This window comes from Antechinus flavipes, chromosome 6 (assembly GCF_016432865.1).
Source record: "Antechinus flavipes isolate AdamAnt ecotype Samford, QLD, Australia chromosome 6, AdamAnt_v2, whole genome shotgun sequence".
Taxonomy (NCBI): domain Eukaryota; kingdom Metazoa; phylum Chordata; class Mammalia; order Dasyuromorphia; family Dasyuridae; genus Antechinus; species Antechinus flavipes.
Window position 1 is genome coordinate 65,790,774 of NC_067403.1, and position 19,408 is coordinate 65,810,181.

A 19,408-nucleotide genomic window follows, 5' to 3' on the forward strand; every position below is an offset into this window, starting at 1 on the left:
ATAGTAACCTATGTATTATATGTATGGATCTTAGTTCATCAACCAACGATTAGATCAAACAACTGTTTGTATATCATACATCTTTTTACTCTGAAAAGGATTATGGAAACTTTCTTTGGTATCCAAAAATTGACCAAAATATTTTATCTCAAAGTTAACAAATATTAGAATGTCATAAAACCTTAGTAATGTGAATAATTAGAACAAATGCCAACTTGAGTTACATACTTTTAAAGAAATGAACTTTATTTCCTTCAAACACACAGGATAACTTGAAGTAATTATTAGCATGTTTCCAAAAGGAGATCCTGCAAGCTTGTTTATTAGTGAATAAGACTCTTCTGTAATCAACAGTATCTATGTTCACACAATTAATGATTACAACCCTAAAAAGCAGTTTGTTCTCCTTCTTGTGAGTTAATTGTTATTAATTTGCTTACTAAAAGGGCATTTTTTTTCATGAAATGGTGTTTTTAATAGAGTATTAAAGGTGAAAGGTACTTAAGAGATCATCTACCAGGCATTTATTGGTAAGTGCTTAATAACCAGTTCTTGGTGGTAGGAGATTTTTGCAGGACACACGAAGTTTAATTTACATTTGTAATACTTTTTCTGTCCCTTTTGTAAGTTTAAAACCCAATAAAACAATGAATCAAGTCCTGGTTTGTAGCATTTGCCAATTTCCAAAGTATGAATGATCACTATTTAAAAAATTAACAACTGGCTCTTCAAGCTAGTTCTAAGTCCTGAGTTCATCTTTCTTATTTTAAAGAAGAGGTACTAATGAGCAAAAGGCAAAATTCATCACAGTTGAATTCTAATTATTGCAAATTCTAATTAGCACAGGTGCTGGTAGTATAGTCTAAATTAATGAGTCTTATCTCTCTTTAAGAAAGAGTGGCAATAATGTACAAATCTGCACTCCTGTGTTATTTAGAGGAAGAGGAAAAATACATGTTATTTTAGTCCATAAATTTTTGCTAATACAACAGATATACTTCTATGAAAGACACAGATTCATACCAAAAGTTAATTCAAATCAATGTCACACAAATGTGTAGCATTGAAAAATAGAGTTCATTGTATTCATATTTAATAGTGTTTAGTGAATAATTCTCAAATAAATCATTTTTTGAAAGAAATAAAACCCTTTTAGGTTGATATAGTATTAAAAAGAATATACTTCAGAGAGTTGCTGATGTTCCTTCTATGGGAAACTAATCAATTTTCAGATGTTGTACAAAGAAGATTATATTTTCCTAATCTAAACAATTGGAAATCATTTAGCACAGTGTTTGCATGTGGCGGCAGAGGCATGAAATAGTCTGGAGACGTGAGTTCTTGCTATATCTGGACAAGTTACTTATCTTTATGGAACTCAGCCCTTCAATTCTTCTGGACAAAGGATACTAGATTCTATTGTAAGACTTAGAAAAGGAATAGATGACATTTACATAATGCCTTAAGATTTTGAGCCATATTTTATAGATATCATTTCATTTGATCATTGTTAATTTGAAGAGCTAAAAACTGGATGAAATTTGTGGCTTCAACTTTGTTCTTTCAAATTTGACCAAGTCTCTCCACCATAAACTAACTGGAATCAGAGGAAGGTGAGGTTAACAGTTGCCTAGGGCATGACACTGAAGAGGACAAAATATATGACTTTTTTTAAGCCTATGTTTTTAACACTGGAAAATTCCACTTTCCTCAGCACATAGGTATTTTATTTTGTGATAAGTGAAATCACAAGTATAATAGTGAAAGCTCTAAGCCTTCACTAGACAGTAACACCCACGGGGCATACTTCCAAAGCTTGCCCAGAGCAAGCCTAGAGCATACAAATATTTGATTTATTTCCCCACCCCAACTCTCACTTCCACTAGGAAGGATAACAAGTTGTAAAGTAGAGGGTTTAAACCTTGAATCCATAAACATACATTCACATTCATTCATTCATACATACATACATACATATGTGTATATATATAGAGAGAGTATATACATGCATATGTATGTATATGTTGTTTAGTCATTTTTCAGTCATGTCTGATTCTTCATAACCGCATTTAGGGTTTTCTTGGCAAAGATACCGGAATAATTTGCTATTTCTTTCTTCAATTCATTTTATAAAGGAGAAAACAGAAAAACAATGAAATGAATTGGCCAGGGTCACACAGCTAGTGTCTCAGGAACAGGTTTGAACTCAGGAAGAGGAATCTTCAGACTCTAAGATCTATACTTTGTTTTCTAGAAGCAGAGATAAATAGACACACAGATAGAAAGATAATTGTACTTTAATATAATTAGTTTAATTTCTAATCCTGTATATTTTGTTTTATTTATTTAAAAAATTCTGAGAAGTGGTCATAGGCTTTATCAGATTGCCAAAGGGCTCCATTGGTTAAGAATCCCAGGTCTGGATGATTGATCTCTAAGAGTTCCTTCTAACTCTAGAGTTGTGATTTTAAGTTTGTATGCAAAAGTTGTATTACCATTTGGTATGGGATATTATCAAGTGAATTTTTATTCATTTGAGGGTTAGGGTAGAATCGGGGTTTTTCCACTTCTGGGATTCTGTGAAATGTATACCACAAGCTGTGCAGGCCACCAACTATAGAGGAATTACTCTTCCCTCTTCCTTATGTGACCCCAGAGCAAAAGGAAAAATAGAGTGGAAGGAATGTCTGAGAGAGAGGTTATTTCTCCTTCTTTCTCCTGGAGAAGAGGAAAGAAATGGTGGTGCTGGCATACTCCTGAAGGCAGTGGAGAAAGTGATTCATTATTTTAAATAGGAAAGGAGATCTTTCAACTATCTGAAGAGTTACAATACTGTAAGCTTTGGAATCAATCTTAGGGACATCTAAGCTAACTCCTCTCCTTTTAAAGAGGAGAATACTGAGAATCAGAGAGATTATGCCTATGGTCAAACAGATACTACATGCCAGGGTCAGATTTAGATTCTGATCTTCCAAATCTTTCCATTATATTATTTCTATTAATTCCTCCATCTTTCCTCTTCACAGGGTGAATTGCTCAGCATACGGTGTCTTGTACATTCTGGGTATTTAATAAGAGCTGCTTGAATTTGAATTGAAGAACAACATTAAAAGAGATTCTACTTTCTTTCATTATTTAGATATTCTAACAATTTATTTTTAGAGATAATAGGAACCTTCACTCAATAGTTCAAGTCACACACGTAAAAATCAAAATGAGTTTGAGTGAGGAATGTAATTGTCTTACAGCCAACTACATGGCTGTCTTTTAGGAAAGTTATCTTTAGTTTTAGACCAAACCATGAGAGTCACCAGTCTCAAATCTGCAGTAGTATATTTGGACTGGGGGGTGGGGGGGGGGGGAGGGAGGGAAGGGGAAGAAACATTTCCAGCTGTCCTATTTAACACAGAGAAAGAAATTAGAGAGATGAGTTGAAGACAGGAAATAGGGTAGAATAATTTAGGTTGGAATGAGATAATGAGAATAGATACAGCTCTAATCTCACCAGGAGTATAAAACATGCAAGTTCCAGCTGAATATAACTTAGTTGAATAAATTTGGAAACAATAAAAATGGTCACTGATTTCACTGACTTGATTTCATATTTAAGAGCCACATGACTGAAAAGGATTTAAAAGTTCAAATTTTAAAAAATTTGGGGTTGTGTAGCTAGTGTGCTAAGTGTAATCATTTGGAATTTTAAAAAGAAAAAAAAATGACCAGTAAAGCAGATTTCCTCAAGATCTCTCCAAATCTACCGAGCTTTCCTCACTTTCTAATCTCAGAGGAGAAATTTCCTAGGATATTTACAAAAGCATTCCCCAAACCTATCAAATGAATCCATATCAAAGTGTTGAGAAAGTAACCTTGAATGATCAGTAATTTTTGTGGAATTGACACAGAACTTTCACCCCCCTTCTGACACCTTTCTTGAGCTAGAGGCTTTTTTTTAAGTAGCAAAAGGAGATTAGGTTACGCTTTGGGCCGGGACAGCTTCAAGCCTGCTGAGGGGCTTCTTCCTCTAATTCAGCATCTGCGTGGGTTTCAGCTTCAGCGGGAGATTTATTTTCTTCCTCCAGTTCAGTATCTCCAGCCGAAGCTTTCTCCGGCTCAGGAGCTTTGGAGCTAGCCTCGGCCGCTTCCAGCACAGCTGCATCTGTGACCTCTGGCCCTGATTCCGTACTGACCTTAGCAGCTTCACTTAGCAACTCTGGATGAGCTTCAGCACTGACTCCCTGATCCTCCTCCGAGCCAGCTTCGACGCTGTCTGCCGGGGTCTCCTCTGCGCCAGCTCCGACGCTGACCGTCGGAGAGTCCTCTGTACCAGCTCCGGCACTGACTGGGGGAGTCTCCTCCGGAGCTGCATCTTCCACATCGGGAATTTCTTCAACCGCTGCCAAATCAGCTTCATTAGGGGCTTCTGAACACACTTCATTGGTTTCTGTGGCCTTTAGCTCCTCATCTGTTGAAATTCATTTCATTAAAAGACTTAAAAAAGAAAAAAAAGAAATGACAGCAGAAAAATAAAAATCCAAACTGTCCACTTTCATTATAAGTATTTTTCAAAGTAATATTTGGTGATAAAAACCTATTGCTTATGTTCTGCAAAGGCAGAAGACAAAAAAAAAAAAAAGCCACTGTTATTAAAACAGGATCATTTTAATTTACGAAATTTCCAAATTAAAAGGGACCTCCAAAATGAGCATTCTAACTACTTCTTCTCTGCTTTTTGCACAGGGGGTGTCTGCACCCCGTTCCCTCCCCATGCATGCCCTCTGCTCCTTTCCGTTGCAGAAAACTTAGCTTCTCTTAAAACACAGCTCAACTGCGATCTCCTACAACAGTTATTTTCCTGATGCCTCATGATATTATCATTGCTTTCTCCCTCTCAAAATTATTTCGTATGACTTTGTACTTCTCTAGTGGTAATATTATCATAGTTTATTATTCTATATAGTAGACTAAAACTTATAATAGACTATAAATAACTTGAAAAAGGGACTATTCTTTGTCTTTATACCAAGATTCCTTCCACATAGTAGGTTCTTTACAAGTATATGGGACTTCATTTTATGTAGTTTTGTGAAAAGAGCCTTGGACATGAAATTGGGGGGGGGGGAAACACTAGCTATGGAATTCTATTGACAAACCACCTAACTTTCCTGAACCTCAGTTTCCTCATCTGTAAAATGAGGTAATTCTTACCACACAGAGTTGTGGTGGGATCAAATGAGGTAATAGAGATAAAGCACTTTACAAATCTTAATTTCTATACAGTGATCCAGAAGACTTTTAAGCTTTAGACTTATTTAACTGGAAGATTTATCTAAATCTAAGCTACAGAAAATTTAAAGATTTATCCTTAAAACTTCACTAATTTTTTTTTTTTTTGCTCTTTTTGTTCTGTTTTTTGTTTCATAACTGGAAGATTTATCTAAATCTAAGCTACAGAAAGTTTAAAGATTTATCCTTAAAACTTCACTAATTTTTTTTTGCTCTTTTTGTTCTGTTTTTTGTTTCATAACATGACTAATATGGAATATGTTTGACATGATTGCACATATATAATATATCAAATTCTTTATTGGCTTAGGGAGGAAGGAAGAAGGGAGGGAGAGAAAAATTCAGAACTCAAAATCTTATTTAAAATGACTCAAAAAGGCTATACTTGTAATTGTTTTTTTAAATTCATTTTTATTGAAGCTTTTTATTTTCAAAACATATGCAAGGATAAATTTTCATCATTGACCTCTGCAAAATCTTGTGTTCCAATTTCCCTCTCCCTTTCTCTCCCACCTCTTTCCCAAGATGGCAAATAATCCAATATATGTTAAACATGGTAAAAATATATTATACATGTAATTGGAAAAAACACATCTAAAAAACTTAGCACTAAGTCTTTTGGGAAACTGTGTAAATATCAACTGCTATTATTATTATTATCTAGGTAGCTCATTACATCACTGTGCAGAGTATAGGAAAGAAAAGTGTGATTCCCATATTTCCTAGCACAGTGCTTTGCAATACTTCATGAATGCTCTTCATTCATTAACATTCATTCTCCCCCCTTTCCTTTCTTGATAATAATACCTTGTATTTGTATAGCACTTCACAGTTTAATAAGAGTATCATTATCAAACTGGAATAAAAACTTAATGAAAGTAAAGGAATTAATACAAGGCACCTATTCTATAGTATCTTACTCTTGTCTTTGCATTGCCACTGTTCAGCACAGGTCCTGGCACATAGTAGGCACTTAATAAACTTTTTGACTTATCGTCAATTAAATTAATTATTAACTTGCTTGACTAATTGAATTGGTTAAATTAAATATTAATCATTAATTGAATTAAACAAATAGTAATTAAGCACCTGCTCTCTGCTATATGTTGGGAACTAAGCTAGGTATTGGAATATAAAGAAAAAAAAGTTCTCCTTCTTCTCTTCCCTCGGTTACCTTCTACTGGGGGAAAGTAACAGAAAAACAGACAAGGGAATGTAAAACATGTTCAAATTCATAGGAACCAAATACAAATTCTTTTAGGATGCAATTGAAATTTTCAACAAAAAATGTCATCTGTTCTTAAGATGGCATTTCCCCAAATCAATCAGGTTGAAGAAGTGCCATTCAACCCCAAACATTCAAATGAATATGTAATCTAGTGGATTCTGGTCAGAAACACAAACAAAGACAATATTGGAATGAAATTGACTTTTGTGATAAAATAAAACAAAACAAAATCCTACAACTTTGTTTCTTTATCTCAAACTGCTGAGTTAGACAGATATGAATGCCTCGGATTCCATGGACTGAATGAAGCCAGAACTCTGAAAAGATAATAGATAATACCTCCAAACACAAAGGAATCAAAGCAGCTGGTCAGCAATGTAGGCTTAGTAACATTATAGCCCCAGAGCTGGAAGGACCTTAGAGGTCATCCAGTTCAACCCCCTCATTTTATAGATAAGGAAACTAAGGCCCAAATAACATGACTTGTCCAAGTTAATAAGTGGCAGAGCTGGAATTCAGACCTAGGACCAAACTAAAAGGATTTTCATTCATCAGATTTTGTCATCCCAAATATATATTATTAGGTTTTAAATGATCTTTTCCTTGTTGAATGAACACCATCTGTCAGTCTCAGATTCTGTATTTCCTTGGGAATGGAAAGCAATGGCAAATTGTCCAATGTACAAGCATTAAAAATAGAATATTTTGCGTGTCAAAATAGATGAAAAGGAAGAAAGCACTACCTGGATGTTGCAGCATCTCTGGTGATTCCTTCATAGTACTTTTCGCTTGCATGGTATTGATACGTTCTATGTACCGAGACTGGTCTGATGTGACTGTCCGATAAGCCTGAAAACAAATGTATATCTGTATTTAATTCCCAGAGTTCTTAGAATGAGGATGCTGAGTTCCAGTGATATAATTCCCTAGATTTAATCATGAAAAATGGAATATAATTTGGTACCGGTTTCTTTTTAGAACTAAAAAGAAAATGAAATACATTGCCTTTTTTTTTTTTTTTTTTTTTTTGGCCTGAGGGGAAGGGAAGGGGCAGAGAACTCCTGGGTGAAAACTCCTTCCACTGATCAACAATTTGTATCTTTATGGTCTTTTTTTTTTTTTTAAAGCTTACTTTGATTTCATTTGTTTTGGTTTTTAGTATGTTTATTTTTTTCTTCAATAGCATTTTATTTTTCCAAGTAAAGGTAGTTTTCTTTTTTCCATAGTATTTCATTTCCCCAAATACATGTAAAGATAGTTTTCAACATTTGTTATTGTAAAACTTTGTGTTCTAAATTTTTCTCCCTCCCTTTCCCTTGCCCTCACCAAGCAGATAAGGGTTAAATATGTCATAGCTTCTGGTCTCAAAGAGATAATTGAGACTCTGGGAGGCGAAGTGTTTTGCACACAGTCATATCTAAGATGGGTCAGAGGTAAGATTTGAATTCAAACATTCCTGACTTGAAGACCAGCTTTCTAACTTCTGTACCACATTTCTCACCCTTTGATAAAATAATGAGCAGGTCATAAGAAATGAAGCTGGAAGGAATCATAATGTGCATAGATTCAGAGCTGGAAAGCACCTTAGACATCACCTCGTCCCTATCTCATTTTTCATAGGGGGAATAAGACTCAGACTTGCTCAAGATCATACGGGTGCAAACTTGCAGATTCTGGATTCAAACCCAGGTTTTTTGACATCAAAACTAGTAATCTTTCCAAATTGCTTCTCAAAGGAAGATATATTCTATCAAGTGAAATAAAGTAATAAAAATAAGGGAGCTACAATTCAAATTAATAAATCATGTTGAGGCCGAAGCATACAAACATTTTCTGATTCATCTACAATCCTGACTCACAGATTGTCATCTAGAAAAATGCACATTTACAATGCTTCAAGTAATTGGTCAAATTACTGCTGTCATATTGTTTAAATCAATCTGTATGCAATGAGTAACTGAAGCAGTAAGGCGATTTTTCCTGACACAAAGTTTCCTTCATTTCATACATATAGGCTGCTTTCATTCACCTATATTCATGTTAAGCATTCACCAAAATTAACATTTGGGATCATGAAGATCACAATTTTATAGTATATGGAATTGGCCAAACATTGGATAAACAAAGACATGTGTTTCCCAAACATCCCATAGCTTTGCATAATATAGGTCATCACCATATGATCCATGAATATTGTAGTTATAAAATCACTTACATAATATCCGCCAGCACTAAAAGTGACTCCAACAAAGAGATAGTATATCATGTTTGACCCAGCTAATCCAGGGACTCTCTTAGATGACATCTGTCGAAGGGATGCTGTGTTAAAAAAAAAAATATATATGCTATTTCCACCACAATGGACAATTTAAAAATAATTACATTAAAGGATACACTAAAAAATTAACTCATTTCTCCTGTACTACTAATTACTTTATTTAAAGATAAGTACAGATGTTTATTTGAAACATAGTTTCATTTCAGTATAAACAGGTCTATATTTAACAAAGAAGCAAAATGTTTATAAAACAAAATAATTCTAATAAAACTAAAAAAAAAAATCAATAGAAAGAAGGGAAGCTCAATTCCACAGCTTCCCTTGTCAGGGAAAGGGACTATAAAAAGCAGGGAAAAGCACATGCCATTTGAATACATAAATATTTTAGTGTTATCTTTTAAAATCCACTAACATATAATGGATTTTAGTAGCTATAGGATTCAGTTGTTTTTACATTAGGTATAAAAAATGTGGATTTTTTTCAGTCAATCTTACATATGGATCATAACAGAAATTTAATATGTAAAGTATATAAATATGTAATATATATAAAATATAAAGAAAAAAAATCCATTACTTCTATGGATCAATGGAAGTAAGCATGTTTTAAAGAAAAACAGGTTTTTTTGGAGATCTAAGTGACATTAGAGGTCATAAAGTTCATCTTCTCCATTTCACTGATAATAAAACTGAAACAGACTTATTACAGATACATACAATCATATAATGAGAGCATGGGATAGGGAAGGGAGAGAGAATAAACACTTGTTAAATAAAAAAAAGAAATAAAACAAAAATTTTAAATTGCCTCTACTCTTCTCCAAAATTCTTATGTTTACTAATTTTCTTTTTTCTATGTCCTTTTTCTAAGACTTTTTTTTGTTGTATTTATTAATTATCTTCCTTTCCTATTTATTTGGAAATGTTATTTTCTGATTTGTGGTCTATACATCTTTTTCTTCTTTTTAAAATCTCATTAAATTCATCATGCAGTGAAAGCTTCTGAACAATCAGTTTGATCTTCCTCCTAACTAATTTTTATACTATTGCCTTTAATTGATTTTTCTCATGATTTTTCCCCTTGTTTTTCTTCATTTACAGAAGTAACATTTTGTTAGGGAAACGATATGGAAAGAAGCAGTTCTCCAAGGTAGAAATGAACATGTCCTAAATTATGCAGTCCAAATCTATCCCTCTGCTCTTCTTTCCATTGACTACTCAGCTCTGTAAACACTGGGGCCCTAAAAGCTTTTGGTGCCAGTTGCCCCTTGGGGCTTTCCTGGGTCAGAAAATGAACACATAGAGGTGCCCTCAAAAAAAAAAATAGGTCATCTGTTGATATATTAATTCCACCCCGATGAAACTTATCATGAGGTCACCAATTCTCATTGCAGGCATATGTATGTATCTTTCCACATGGGAATACTCTTCAGTGAAATCTCCCCCTCAAACTAGTTTGAGATTTTCCTTTCATTTCCTAGTTTCAATCCATTTCTTCTGCTAGGCTTCTATTGCCTTACAATCCTTCTTCTAGTTGAGAGAATATTAACTTCATTAATTAATATTTTCTTGGTAATTGTACTTATTTACCTATTATGTGGTTCTGTTGTTTTGCAAGTCAAATATTCTATTCACATCTATGGTCTATTTTAATTTTCTTTTTTGAGGAAATAAGGGTTAAATGACTTGCCTAGGGTCATACAGCTAGAACATGTCTGAGGTTGGATTTGAATTCAGTTTCTCTTGACTACATGGCCATTGCTCTACTCCTGGTCTACCTGGCTGCCCCTATGTTTTGGTTTTTAAATTTTTTGTTTTTGCAAGAATTCTTTTGCAGGAATGCTTCTTTTTGTAGAACACTCCTCTTTTTAAAAATTGTTAACTAGGTCTATGTTTGTATGTCATTTGGAGTTACTGATTGAACTCTTTTGGAACAGTAATATTCCATTCCTTTCTGCATTCTGTGGGAGGGAGATACAGAATAATCTTGTATTATTCAAATTTCCTTTCCTTTACATTAAAAAGTCTTTCTCTTGGCTGCTTGCTGAATTTGTTGTTTGTCATTAGAATTATTCCATTTGAACTTGGAATTTGAAGCATAGGGTTGTTGCTTTTTCTAGATAATCTGTGTACTCTATATCTCAGGACTAATTTCTTATATTATAAATTTAATGCTTCTTTTGAATCCTTCTAGAATTTTGTATTGTTATATGTTTTCTTGGGATTCACAGTTTTATATTTAATCAGATACTGGTCCTCTTTCTTCTGTCTTGTAATATGTGTTAAGACAGCTTTGTAATCCTTGTTTGTCTGTCTCTTTCTCTATAACTTGAAAGAGATTTAATAATAATAGTAACAAATATTCACTTTAATACTTTAAATTCATAAACTCTTTAAGAACATGACACTTATCTTTCTAGTTTTAGGATGGTTTCTATTGATTTGTTTGTATTTCTTCTGAAGTTTTCTTCTTGAAAATATCAATTTTTCAACATGTTCGTTCTCTTTATATTTCCCATTCATTAATGATTTTCTTTCATACTTCCCTTGGCTACTGGCTACAACCCTAGGATTGGACTTCAAAGCTATTTCAGCCTTCTCTTATGGTGAAGGATTTAATAATATTCACTGGGCTAGATTTTTACCATTATGAATGTATGGAGGGACAGACTCATTTGTAAAATGAACTGATTATACCTGGTGACCTCCAAAGTCCCTTCTAACTCTAAATTCATATACCCTATGATTGCATTAAGTTAGGTTTCAGTACTCATTCCTGCAGGCCTAAGTACAGTTTTGTCTATGTTTCTAGCCTTTGCTCCAGGCCCTCTTTTGTTTCCTCCTGTCCTTCATGGGCTGTGTCAATGGAAGTGCCTTTTTGCAATCTAGAGAGAAGATGTTGAAAGTGTTACAGGTGGAAAATGAATGGATGCCCGCATCAGTTGGAGAATGGTTGAGTAAATTGTGGTATATGAACGTTATGGAATATTATTGTTCTGTAAGGAATGACCAGCAGGATGTGTACAGAGAGGACTGGCGAGACTTACATGAACTGATGCTGAGTGAAATGAGCAGAATCAGGAGATCATTATATACCTCAACAACGACACTGTTTGAGGATGTATTTTGATGGAAGTGGATCTCTTCGATAAAGAGAGCTAATTCAGTTTCAATTGATCAAGGATGGACAGAAGCAGCTACACCCAAAGAAAGAACACTGGGAAATGAATATAAACTGCTTGCATTTTTGTTTTTCTTCCCGGGTTATTTATGCCTTCTGAATCCAGTTCTCCCTGTGCAACAAGAAAACTGTTCGGTTCTGCACACATATATTGTATCTAGGATATACTGTAACCCATTCAACATGTAAAGGACTGCTTGCCACCTGGGGGAGGGGGTGGAGGGAGGGAGGGGAAAAATCAGAACAGAAGTGAGCACAAGGGATAATGCTGTAAAAAATTACCCTGGCATGGGTTCTATCAATAAAAAGTTATTAAAAAAGAAAAAAAGAAAGTGTTACAGGCAAAATCTCTTGGTTGCCAACCAAGGGGCCATATCCAATCCAAATCTGATGATTATCCACTTCTCTTCTCTCAACTCCTCATGTGACTGAGAAGAATCAATATCTGCAGTTTGTTACTAATAGAAGATAGGAATGAGTGAGCTGTATAGACAAAGTCTGTGAAACAAGAAGAGATCCCAGTACTTGGACCCTAGCCATAAGTCAAAGATAGGTTTTTATGATTCATGCCACAAGTGGAGGCTAGGTGGGGAGGGGTCCAGGAGGATCATTTTAAAGATTAGTGCTCTCTCTCTCTCTCTCTTTTTATCTTGTAGATTCAACTATAATTGTTTTGTATTTGAGACAAAAGTTATAGGGGTCTGAGGAAAGTGTCTAATTGATTATCTTGTTTATAATTTTTAAAAATTTTATAGCTTGTTTGCTTTGGAGTTTTTTAATCTTTTTTTCTTTTATGTATTTTTTCCCCAGATTTTATTGCTCTTAGGGTTATTTTCATTCTTCCTTACAGTCATAGTCATTATGTATGTTATTAGTATTGCTTTAAAGAAATAAAGTTTTGACTAAAGACTGAATCCTAGTCTAGGACCTGATTCCCATGAGTATCTGGTCAAGAATCTGATCCTACCAGGGGATCCTTCCCAGGCTCCAGAGATGCTCTAAATAGCCTTCCACTACCTCTTTTCTTTTTTTCTTTACTCAGAATGGTGCTCTTTCTTTGCACTGTTTCCTTTTGAATTTATAATTCTCAGAAGGATGAGAAGACCATGGCTGTTGTAAATAAAACCTTTATTATTAAATTGAGGATATATGGTGCTGCTTTATAGTTTTGGTCTCTTTATATAGGGTTTTTCAATTCAATGAACATTAAATACTATGATATACTAGGTGCTGGGGTTATAAAATTAAAAATTTAACAATCCTTGAACCCAAGGAATTACTGACTTACTGAGGATGAAGTGGGAGAGTGTATGTGGGGGGAACACAACATATCTGTAAATACACAAAGATGAAATAAATGCAGAGTAATTTCAGAAGGAACTCCCACTTGAGTAAATTAGGAAGGGTCTTTTGTAGAAGGTACAATTTGAGCTCAACTAACGAAAAAGGGATCCAAGGGTTGAGGTGAGGATGGAGTGCAGACAGCTTGTATAAAAGACTTTGAGACAATGATGGAATATCTCTTAGGAGCACTTCCAAATATTATTGTTCTCTGAGAAATGAAGAGCAGGATGCTCTCAGGGGGAAAAAAAAACTTGGAAAGTCCTCCATGAACAAAGTGAAATATACTATATACAAAATAATAGCAATGTTCTGGGATAACCAGCTGTAAATGACTTTGTTATTCTCATTAATACAATCATCCACACCTACTCTGATGGACTTATAATGAAAAATCCTATCCATACCCAGAGAAAGAACTGATGAACTGATTGTGACTGAATACAAATCGAATACAGATTCTCTCTCTCTCTCTCTTTCTCTCTCTCTTTGTCTCTCTCTCTCTCTCTCTCTCTCTCTCTCTTTCTCTCTCTCTCTCTCTCTCTCTCTCTCTCTCTCTCTTTAACTTTATTTTTCTTGAGGGTTTTTATTTTCATTAGGATAGAAGATCCATGTATTCTTTCATAACGACTTTTATGGAAATGTCATGCATAATTTCATATGTGGTTTCTTAATTGTGGGTGGGAATAAGGGAGAGAACCTAGAACTCAAAAATCTTAAAAACAAATGTAAAAAAATTGTTTTGAATGAAACTGGGAAAAACTATTAAATAAATAATTAAATTTAAGAAAAATCACCTCCAATATGTCCATATTATTCTTGTTTTTTAGGCAAGGACATTAGCATTGATTAATTTTCATGAAAGAAAAACCTCTTACTAAGAAATGAAAAGAAAATAAGTTTTTATAGTGAAAGAAGCTATGCTCTTAGTTAGATTAATTTAAATAATTTACATCCCCAAATAAAGGAAACAAATTATTTAGTTAATTTAACTGATAAGTTTTACTTAATTTTATACTTTAATTTCCTTAACTTAAAAAATGAGAACCTACAGTCTAACCAGAGATATTAGTCAATAGGAATCTCTTTAATGAAAAAAGTTGCTCAGTTAGTTGATTGAAGTTCTTTTGTATAGACATAAAATAAGTGTGGGACTATAGAAAAATCCTGAGGGTTTTTTTTTTTTTTTTTTTTTTTTTTTGCCTATGCAGGGTGGTCATTTGTAACTGAAAGTTGGGAGGACATGCTTAAAACAAATTTTTACAATTTTACAATTTTACAAAATTGTTATTTGAAACCCATCCTAAAGTTAAGTACTTATCCGTATTTATATTTTCAGGTTCTCTGTCCATCTGAATGACTGTCTCTCCCTTTTCTCTCTCTCTCTCTCTCTTTCTCTCTCTCTCTCTCTCTCTCTCTCTCTCTCTCTCTCTCTCTCTCTCTCTCTCTTCTTTCCCCCTTAATCCTCCTGTTCTTTCTCTCTTTCTTTCCTCCTCTCTCTGTTTCTTTCTCCATCCATCCTTTCTTTGTCTCTGCCTCTGCCTCTCTCTCTCTCTCCTCCTCCTCCATCTTCTTTCTCTCTTTTTTCCCTTCTTTCCTTTTTGTCCTCTTTCTCCCTCTCCATTTCTCTTGCCTTGTATTCACAACTGTTTCCTTTCTGTCTTTACAAGTATCCTGATACCTTGTAGATGCTCAGCACAGTGCCTAGCAGATACCTAATGAATTATTTTTGAATGAATGAAGTAAATAAACAAAGAGCTCAAAAGGAAGCACCTGGACCCTCTATTCATCTTTCTATCTTTTCCTTCCCTCCACCAGAATTGTGGATTTTTAAACAAGGTCACAGTTTTCTGGTTTCTGTGGCTACAAGAGATAACCTTTCCCTAACCTTGGCCTGCAGTCAGGCAGTGAATGCTCTAATCATATGTGACACATAAGAAAACAAAAATTTCCTGCCAGAAAGTCCTTTTTGTACAACAGCTGTGGATAGCGTTACCCAACTCATCATCACCATCATCACCAGTATGCCTCTTTTTCCTTCATCTCCTTTCTTTATAGATATCTTAACAAAGGGTGGGGAAACCTTAATGTTAGAGTTAACAAGAAATAAGGATATGATCCTCTCAAAAGCCAAGAATGTTGGTATACAAGAAGCTGCTCTCAGTGATTCACGGAGACAGTTACAGGATATCTAGGAGATTGGTTAATTAAATAGGATCTTAGAATCACCTAAGATCTAAGGCACTAAAGAATTTTCAAATCTATCTACTTCATCTCAATTATTTTTCTAAAGGAAAAAAAACTGAGCTCCACCCAAAATAGTTAAGGGACTTGTTAAGATTACACAGATTGTAAATGGTCTAGAAAATGGCGATCAGGATTCAAAGCCAGTCCTCCTGCTCCAAATCCATTACTCTTTCCATGAAGGTTGGAATAGAGGATCCCTTTTATCTGAGCCTGGATAACAGATAACAGATGCATGTATGAGGCTACTTTGTCCAATTCCTTCATTTTACAGATGAAGAAAAAGTGATTTGTTACATTGTTCAGGATAGATTATTATACTGTTTAAGTTCAGTCCCATGTGAATAAAGGTTGTCTGTACACAGAAGCTCCCCTAACCCTAGTAATTCTATCTAGGAATAGTGGAGATGGTTCCAAGGTATTTTGGGTTTCTCCAGTCCTGGATCTCCCAAAGCATTCTTGTTTTGGGTTACCACACCTAGGATTTGGGATAGGTCCACGCAAGCTTGTGTTTTGGCTTCACACAGATTTTACTGAACATTTATAATTACTCATATCTATCTCCATTTACCTTTCAAGTTTCTCTCTTATCAAAATTGCTTGCTGTTTTTGTAAGGTCCCCAAGTGGGTGCCTTTATCTAATCCTATATAAATGTAAACCTTTCAGAGCTACATATCCTTTCCAGCTCTCCTCTGCCAAATGACCTAACAAATTTTTTTAAAACCTATTTCAGATTTTAGAGTTTGTTCTAATGAACAATAAATTAAGGTGGAACGAGTGACTTGCTCAAGATTATACATTTAGCCAGTGACAGAAATTCAAATCAAGGTCCTCTGACCAAATCTAAAATTCCCTCCATTAAATAATTGCAGATAAAGTTTGCCAAAGCAGAATAGCTGACCAGAAATGGCTTCTAATTAATGGCAGCTACACAAACATAATAAGAGCTGGCATTTATACAGCCTTTCAAGGCACACTAACTTATTTGGGCTTCAAAAGAATTCTACTATAATCATTATTAACCTCATTTTACAGCTACAGAATTTAAATGATGACTATTGTCACAAAATATCATAGGCAGAACTCAGTCACCTCTCTGGAATCCTGGTTCAGCACTCTCCAGTACAACACTGTGATTAGCTTAGGGCAGTTACATAAGATACTCATAATCCAAAGGCGCCCAGACAGCTAGCTCTGACATCCCAGAACCCCTCATTGAGCCTTCATTATTCTCCCCTCTGAAAGGAAGATGATTTTTAAAAATCCCTTCCAGCACTAAATCTATACTGTCATCCATGGGCCACTAAAGAGTTCAAAGAGGGAAAGAGTTCGCAATCTCTCCTTTTTCTGGCAAATAATGCTAGCAGATACCATTAGAAACTGAGTGTTGCATCCTTGGGCTTTTACGGAAACATCCCTTCCCCCTTAGTAACCAGAGCTCTGGATTTGGAGATAGAGGCCCTGACCTGGAATCCCGTCTATAATTTAATAGCTCTGTGGCCGTAGGTCTCTTGGTACATCGATTTCCCCATTTGTAAAACTAGGAGGTTGGATTAGACGCTTTCTAGCTCCAAATCTATGATCCTATATTATCTCCCCACATCTGCCTCTGACTCCTTATTTCAGAGGCAAATCTTGCGGCATAAGTGGAGGAAAGAAACTGAGTCTACTTCTGACCGTCTCCAAATTTTGAGCGCAGCTTTGCTGTGCGGGACTGGGGCGTCCTCAAATCCTGGGGCAACTTTCTCCCGTTTCCGTTCGCAAGATCCGATAGAAAAGGAGGGGATCCTACGTGTCCGGGGGATACCATCGCTAATCTTCCCGGGATGCACGGTGTCCTGCGCCCTGAGTCGGTCCATCTATCTCCACATACCCAGCTTGCGCGTCGGACAGCTCCCAGCGACCTGGCTAGTCGAGGCTCCCCGCGCCCTGGGGCCGCTCCGCGCGCACTTACCGTGCTTCCAAAGCAGTGGGGGGCTGGAAGGAGGGGTCCTCAGGGGTAAGGTCAGAGTCTTCCCAACAGCCCTGCGGAGATACATGGTACCGGTCCCGCACCCCAGTCTCACAGTGCCGAGCAGCGCCCCGCTCGGGGAACCACACGAGACGGTGGATTGCCAGGTCCCGCCCCCAGGAGGAGCCCGGACTTACCGCCACCGGCGGTCCAGCCCCCTTCTCAGTGGAACTAGGAGCTTAGAGTAAGAAACTGGAGAGAATTGTTGTTCTGCCCTCCCAAGGGCCTCTGTTAGGACTGGTTCCAAGCCAATTAAAAGCCACGCCGCGGGCGCACTGTCCATGCGAGTTAATTCTGGTTACTTTCCACTCTTCAGAGTAGACTAGGCAGTTTTCAGGGTGTCAGCATCCAAGAGAAGGGACTGGAAAATAGCCTATCTCTTGTCGCATATAATTTAAATCTTCCGGATCTTTCCTCATCCCCATATCTAAAAAATCCTGAAGAGGGCCACTAAGGACTTGGCATGAGGGAGTTGTTAGATCCAAACCAAACGCATGTCACATTGGGGAGCGTTCTACTTAAATTATTCAATTACAAGTATGTAGTAAGTGCTTTCGTTCCAGGCAAGAGACAATTTGCAAAATGGATAGAGAACTGGATTCAGAACCCGTAAAAATCTGCATTCAAGCTCCAATTCCGACACCTGTTGACTAGGTGATCAGATTCAAGTCCCTAAACATTTCAGTGATCCCAGGCAATTCTTCCCAACACTTAAAGTGGCACAAGAAGCACTTACATTTGTAGAGGGAGTCAGAACGCCCATGACATCATGGGTTGGGAGAGAGATTTCATTCTATCTACAATTCTAAAATTCCAGTTGTATCCAGGGGAGAAAAAATCCAGTTATACCCGCTCTTGCTCTGAACAAGTCAAATAAAAATTCTCCATCAATAGGAAATGCTAACACTGCGAGCATCACATTTAGCATCCTGCCTTGATGTTTCAATATAGTTTGGATATATTGAACTATATCCAATTATATGATCATTTATGGCTTAGAGCAGAAGAGTGTAGAAGATACAGCATAGGATTTAGAGTTAAGAAGACCTGAGTTCAAATTCTCATGCTTGCACACTTACCATCTGTGTCACTCTAGGCAAACTGTGCCTTGGTTTTCTCATCAATAAAATGAGGGGGTTGTAACTCTCTAAGGTCTGGTCCAGTCCCAAATCTATTATTTTAGGTTGGAATTATTTTAACAGTTTCAATAAACATAGCAATTTGTTCCTCTCGTGATTTCTGCCTATTTTTGCAGTGCAGTTTGAGTAAATATGATAATTTATGACTTCGATGATTTCATAGTTGTTTGAATAAGGTAATTTATGCCTTTAGTGATTTTGGCATAGTTCGATTAAACACCATAATTTATGCCTACAAAGATTTTGATATAGTTTAGGCATGGGAAATAGGGCATTTATGCCTTCAATGATTTCAACATGGGTATGATGCAGTAAATAGAGTGATTTATCCCTTCAGTAATTTTGGCTTAGCTGAATATAGTAAATAACAATAGCACATAAATAATAGAGCAATTTAACCCTTCCATGATTTCAGCATAGTTTGTTTAAGTATCCTCATTTATGCCTTTAAAGATTTCAGCCTAGTTTGAATGCAGTAATCACAGTAATTTATGCTTTCAATGATATTAGTTTAGAGATAGTAAATATGGCTATTCATACTTACCTCTTCGTGCTTTTCTTTCTTTTGGGGGAAGGAAGGGAAGGCAACTGGGAGTCACATACTTAGAAAGTGTCTGATACCAGATTGAGCTCAGGTTCTCCTAACTCTAGTGCCAGTGCCATCAATGGATAATTTATCACTCAGCTGTCCCTCTATATGAC

The 19,408-nt window shown here is 35.9% G+C and overlaps 1 protein-coding gene across 1 annotated transcript; it reads right to left on the bottom strand.

The window, feature by feature from the left end:
- Positions 1–225: 225 nt before the first annotated feature.
- Positions 226–17,618, bottom strand: MGARP (mitochondria localized glutamic acid rich protein). Its single transcript, XM_051965141.1, has 4 exons — positions 17,511–17,618; positions 8,727–8,830; positions 7,255–7,360; positions 226–4,462 (listed from the first exon to the last, which is right to left on the bottom strand). Exons 1-4 carry the CDS (start codon positions 17,593–17,595, stop codon positions 3,996–3,998), a joined length of 762 nt encoding a protein of 253 aa, XP_051821101.1. The 5' UTR covers positions 17,596–17,618; the 3' UTR covers positions 226–3,995.
- Between the last annotated feature and the right edge of the window lie 1,790 nt (positions 17,619–19,408).